The sequence below is a fragment of the Myotis lucifugus genome, unplaced genomic scaffold, assembly GCF_000147115.1.
Source record: "Myotis lucifugus unplaced genomic scaffold, Myoluc2.0 scaffold_4, whole genome shotgun sequence".
Lineage (NCBI taxonomy): Eukaryota > Metazoa > Chordata > Mammalia > Chiroptera > Vespertilionidae > Myotis > Myotis lucifugus.
Genome location: NW_005871052.1, coordinates 21,603,142 through 21,608,644, shown reverse-complemented (window position 1 = coordinate 21,608,644; position 5,503 = coordinate 21,603,142). Strand labels below are relative to the sequence as shown.

The window sequence follows — 5,503 nt, the reverse complement described above, 5'->3', positions numbered from 1 at the left end:
ATTGCTCAAGTAAAGTTTTATTGAAACACACCATGCTCATTCATTGATCTATTGTCTATGGCAGCTTTTGTGCTACAATGGCGGAGTTGTATTTGTGAAAGAGACCATAGGGCCCAAAAAACCTAAAATATGTATTATTTATTCTTTAAAAAAACAGTTCAGCCCTACCTGGTTTGGACTGTGGATAGAGTGTTGCCCGAGGACTGAGAATTTCTGGGTCCGATTCCAGTCCAGGACACTTTCCTTGGTTGTAGGCTTGATCTCTGGCCCTGCAACCAATCGATGTGTCTCTCTCACATACATATTTCTCTCTCTGTCTCTCCCCCTCCCTTCCACTCTCTCTAAAAATCAATGGAAAAATATCCTTAGATGAGTATTAACAAAATAATAAATAAATAAATAAATAAATAAATAAATAAATAAATAAATAAAACAAAAGTTTAGTAATCAACCCATTTTAGAGAAAATATTTTTTAAATTGTAATTAACATATTGATAGCGTTTATGAAAATGCTCTTAACGTGCTTGAAAATAATTTGTTCTTGGTATCCTAAACATTCATTCATTCATTCATTTATTATTCATTAAAAACATAATAATTAATTGCCATGGCAGCCCAGGTCTCATACTCATTATTATCTGAATTGCTACTAAGTGCCAGATACTGTTTAGTGGCTGAATGAATATAGATCAGTGAACAAAACAGACTAAATCCCTTCTTTATTGATCAAAGTAGGGAGTTGGTGGATGAATACCCCAGCTTTGGCTGGGACAATTCTGATGCATGTTCTATAAAATCTCTAAGAATCCCCAGTGGCATTGAGCCTCAGTTGTCCACAATTGCTCATTACTACATACTCACTTAACTTATTTGTCTACCCTGTCTTACTGCCTCATTCTTCTACCAACACTTTCTCTGATCACTTCCCAATTAAACCATTTACATCTTGTCTCAAGATCTGATTCTAAGGAAAGTTAGACAGGAACTTAAAGATTCTTTTAGAAAACTCTCAGAGAACTGCTGATCTATAAGCTCATTGTTTATCAGTCATTTATTCATTCATTTGGGTAACCTCATTTTGTACAAGCTCTTGGTAAAGGTCCAGAGATCACAAAGATAAGCGAAAGGCCTTATCCTGTAGGTGCACAGAGCCCATTAAGGCAGTTGGACAGGTAAGCCACTAATTATACAGTCTAATGTGATAAGGGCTCCAATAGAAATGTGGCAGGGTAATGTGATACGAGCCAATTTTGTTTCAGAGCAAAACCTGAACTGGTGAACATTTATCTAGAGAGGGTTCAATAAACCCATTTCCCCAAAGCACAAAGTTTCTCAACAGATCTAATGATGTTTGAATAGAGTCTTGAAGTCTGGGTATAAGTATTACAGATAGATGAAGGGGTTAGAGGAAGTCAGACATTCTAGGCAAAAGAAGCAGGCACAAAGGTTAAGACATGAGAACATTTTGCTTATAGTAGATTATGCTGGACAGAACCAGCAAGGGGGAGAGATAAAGTCTGAGTTTGGAGAAGGAGACAGGTGATCTACAAAGAGCCTTCCAAGTCATGCTCAGGGGTAAGGGGAGTAACTAATTTTCAGTTACATGCCTCATAGCTCAAAAGTCACCATTGTTATTCAGCAGTCTTTTATTAATCAACTAATATTAAAACTTGAGAATGTTAATGGCTGAAACCTATTTCCCTGTGTAGAGGCACTATTTGCAATAGGTGTGTGAACTATTCACAAACTCAGCAAACTTAGGCCAATGAACTCACAATTTAGAATAAGGAAAGTAATTGTTAAAATAGCTATGTTTGCATCAGGTAGACTGTGGAAACAAATATTAAATTGATCACTATTTGTTTTTAATGACATTTTAATATATTTCTACTTAAATGAGTAATGATGAGCTATCTCAAAAACAGACCTTCCAGTATTTAGTCAATGCTGATATTAGAGACTCCATCTTTTGCCAGCACCTTGACTCACCCAAGTATTCAGATCCATAGTAAGAATACATCAGAGGGAATGGTTTCCTCTTTTTCATGGCATATTGCTTTCCGGAGTCAAGAATTGCTTGGCAAATTGATTTGATCTGTGCTGGAGTCAGCACCTGTGTAAGGAAATCAAGAAGCAAAAGTCAAATCAGGATCTTTTTTCCTTAGACACCGGATTCTCTTGCTTAAAAATCAATGAACATATCCCCAAATATCTTTTCCTAGGTGTATATAAGCTTTGCCAATCATAACTTTTTTTTTAACCACTGATTCTCTCCTTGTCATTTATCTACCCTCTTCAGAAAATTTGCTCAGAAAAGAACAAAGACTGGTCCTAATCGATTGTGCTTTTACTTCTGGTGCATGGTGCAGGTCTGGTCCAGACAATGGGCCTTCAATTTGTGTCATTTAGACAGTGCTCATAAAGCCACAATTCTATGATAAGCTGCTGTATGACAGACTCACTTGTGGCCTTTGGCATTCCTGAATGAAACCAAAGTCCAATAAGTACCAAAGCAAAATAACTTTTAATATCAAAATGATTCTGAGTCAATTATAGCTAAAATGCAATGATTTGCAGTTGTTATTATTTTATTCAATCTAACCACATTTTTAGGACTATAGAGATTAAAATGTTCTTAAGCCTACAAAGCACCAGTGAGTTTATTAGGATTACTAGAGGCCCAATGCATGAAATTCATGCAAGGGTAGGACTTCCTTCCCTGCTGCCGGCTTCACAGCTTCGTGGCCCTGTCCCTCACTCACACCCACTTTGGCCTGGTGCTGCCCGCATCCACCACCACACACCACTGGTTCTGTGATTCCACGGAGCCCCCCCACAATTGATCGCCCTGTAGAGGGTGGCCTGGGCCTCCCTCTTTGGGGCAATCGGAGCCCCCCAATTGATCGCCCTGCTGGCTGGTGGCCTGGGCCTTCCTCTGTCAGGTGATCATGGGGCAATGGCGGGGCCCCCCCGACCAATTGCATCATACCCGCCTTGGCTGACCTGGCGCCAATGCGTGTCATAGTGTGGTCATCTGGAACGTCGTTCTGCTATTTGGCCATTTGGTTGATTTGCATATTATGCTTTTATAATTATAGATACTCAGGTTTGCAATGTTTTCTGTCTCCCACTCTTCCTCTGGGCACATCAGATGCTCCCTTTAGCAAAATCCTGTATCACCAAAACTCTTTGGTGTAGCACTTACCACCTGGCGTATTATATCTCTCTCTACTAAACAATCAGTTATTTGAGGGCAAAGATTATGGCATCTCATCATTTTGGTATCCTTGTTTCCTAACACAGAAACTGAGAAGGGTCTTTGGTAACTGACGAGTAAGTGCCATGTTTACTGGCATGAAAGGCAGAACCCTCCCTCCCCTCTTTCCTTTATTCCCTCTCTAACCTCATCAGTCCATCCCTCTTTCCTTTCCTTCTACAGTTATTTCTTAAACCAGTACTATATGGCAGGAAAGCCTACTCTAGATGCTGGAGATACAACAGTGAACAAAATAGACAAGACCTCTGCTTTCATAAAGTCAATCTTTCCAAAAGGCAGACCTGCACAAGAAAAGTACCAGTCAGAGTAAACACACACACACACACACACACACACACACACACACACACATACACACACTACCTAAATTTTAAAGTTTGGCCTTGGCCTGATTGATTGAATCTGGGATCAAGGAAAAAAAAGTGTCTTGGATTTTTTACCTCTCTCCTAAGACATCAAATTTTATTTTCCTACCTGCTTTCTGCCATTTGACTCACTAATTCCTTTTGAAATGAAATACTAATGACTTCTTAATTCATAACTTTCTCCTCTGATTTACCCAACATTAGAAGGGTAAAATATAATCTAGGTTTGGGCATACTGAAATCTAGTATTTAATTTGGAAAAGTAATTATATAAAGTGAAAGCTGTTCATTAATTAATTCTGCCAATTAACATTTACTGAGCTACTATTCCAGTAAGGCCCTGTGCTAGGTATTGTGGGGGAAATACTAGAAAGCCTAGGACATATTTTTTCCTTACAGAGAACATACTAATCAGCACTGGAGAGAAAAAATAGAGCAATTAAAGTTCATGAGCCTAGGGATGGAGAGAAACAGTAATGCAGAGTATAGCATGCAGACAATGAAGCACTACTCAGCTTGACTAGAATTTTACTGTCTGCTTGGTTTCCAACTGGCTGCTCAGAAACAATTTTGTTGTGGTTTTCTTTCCTTAAATTTTCCTTTTCTTAGCTACAAATTTTGTCTCTTGGCTTTACTCCTCCTTTCTGCCAAAAATTCCCAAACACCCTACCTTCCCATGCATTCCTAGTATCATTTCAGGGTTCAATCTCAGATCTATTCTTAACTGAAAAACAAAATTTCTCCTAAATTATTTCCTACTCTGCATCTTTTTCAAATTACTACTAAAATTTTCCATTTGCTATTAAAAAAACATCTTACTCTTTAGGCCTTTATCAGTACCAACTGATCTTAGGTTTAGTCTTACTCAACTTAATATCTGGCATCACCAGTCTCATATCAACCTCTCCATCCTGGCTCACTCACAGAAACCTGCTAAACCCTGAAGGACATAAACTTAATAGGAGTCTAACCTGGTCATATCCCATATTTTCCTGGGAATATATCTGGCTCTTCAACTGAACTTTGGTCCTATCTGCCAATATTAGTCTTGAAACCATGTGAAAGAGGGAGTTTTTGTGATAGGAAAAGGTCACTGAATTTTTGGGGTATGTTCTCATTTGAATTACTAAAATTCTCCCCATTTGACTCCTGTGCCAATAATTGAAAACTGGCTTATTTGTTTCTCAGTTGAACATTTATTCATCTTTCTCTCTCTCTGTGTGTTCACCTGCTTGTTTTCAACTCAGAAAACAAAATTGACTTACATTATATGTGGTACAGTCTCCCATTCTTCCCATTCCTAATCCACAGCTCAGAATAGAGAATGAATTTATATTTCAAAACCTCCCCAATCATGCATCATTTCTGGGTGGTTTCCTCTTATCTCTCTGAAACACTGTGAAAAACAAAGAGAATGGTGCTTGTTCAGCATGATAAAACTTTATCTCTGGGAACAGACAAGACCTACCCTTGGGGTTACTGGTCAGTAAATAAAAAGAGTGAAAATAGTGCTCATTAAATGTGTGGAGGGGAACATTGAGGAAGAGAGTGCTCTACTCTCCCAAACAAGAAAACAATAAAAAAGAAAGGAGATGAAATGAGAGGGGAGGGGCCTGCTCTTGTTCTCTCATTTGTCTGCTTTGCCAGACACTCCTCCATTTCCTGCTCCCAGCATATAGAATCACGTGTGAGCACACACACTTTATCTCCAAGAAGATGGCCTCTGTGTGTTTGAAACAATCTGAGGCCCTGGGAATGAGGAAATGTGAATGCCAGTGGGGAAAAAGTGACTGGGGATGGCAGAGAGGGGTTCCCTGCTCATAAGCCTTTCTCAAAACAAACCCAAATCCCCTTTCCTGA

At 38.9% G+C, this 5,503-nt stretch overlaps 1 protein-coding gene across 1 annotated transcript in view; it reads right to left on the bottom strand.

The window, feature by feature from the left end:
* Positions 1–4,701, bottom strand: part of LANCL3 (LanC like 3) — an 18,396-nt gene extending 13,695 nt beyond the window's left edge. Inside the window, exons 1-2 of the mRNA XM_023765146.1 lie at positions 4,615–4,701; positions 1,991–2,114 (exon numbers count right to left, since the gene is read on the bottom strand). Coding sequence (XP_023620914.1) covers positions 1,991–2,114; positions 4,615–4,701 — 211 coding nt within the window. The remainder of the gene's footprint in view (positions 1–1,990; positions 2,115–4,614) is intronic.
* Between the last annotated feature and the right edge of the window lie 802 nt (positions 4,702–5,503).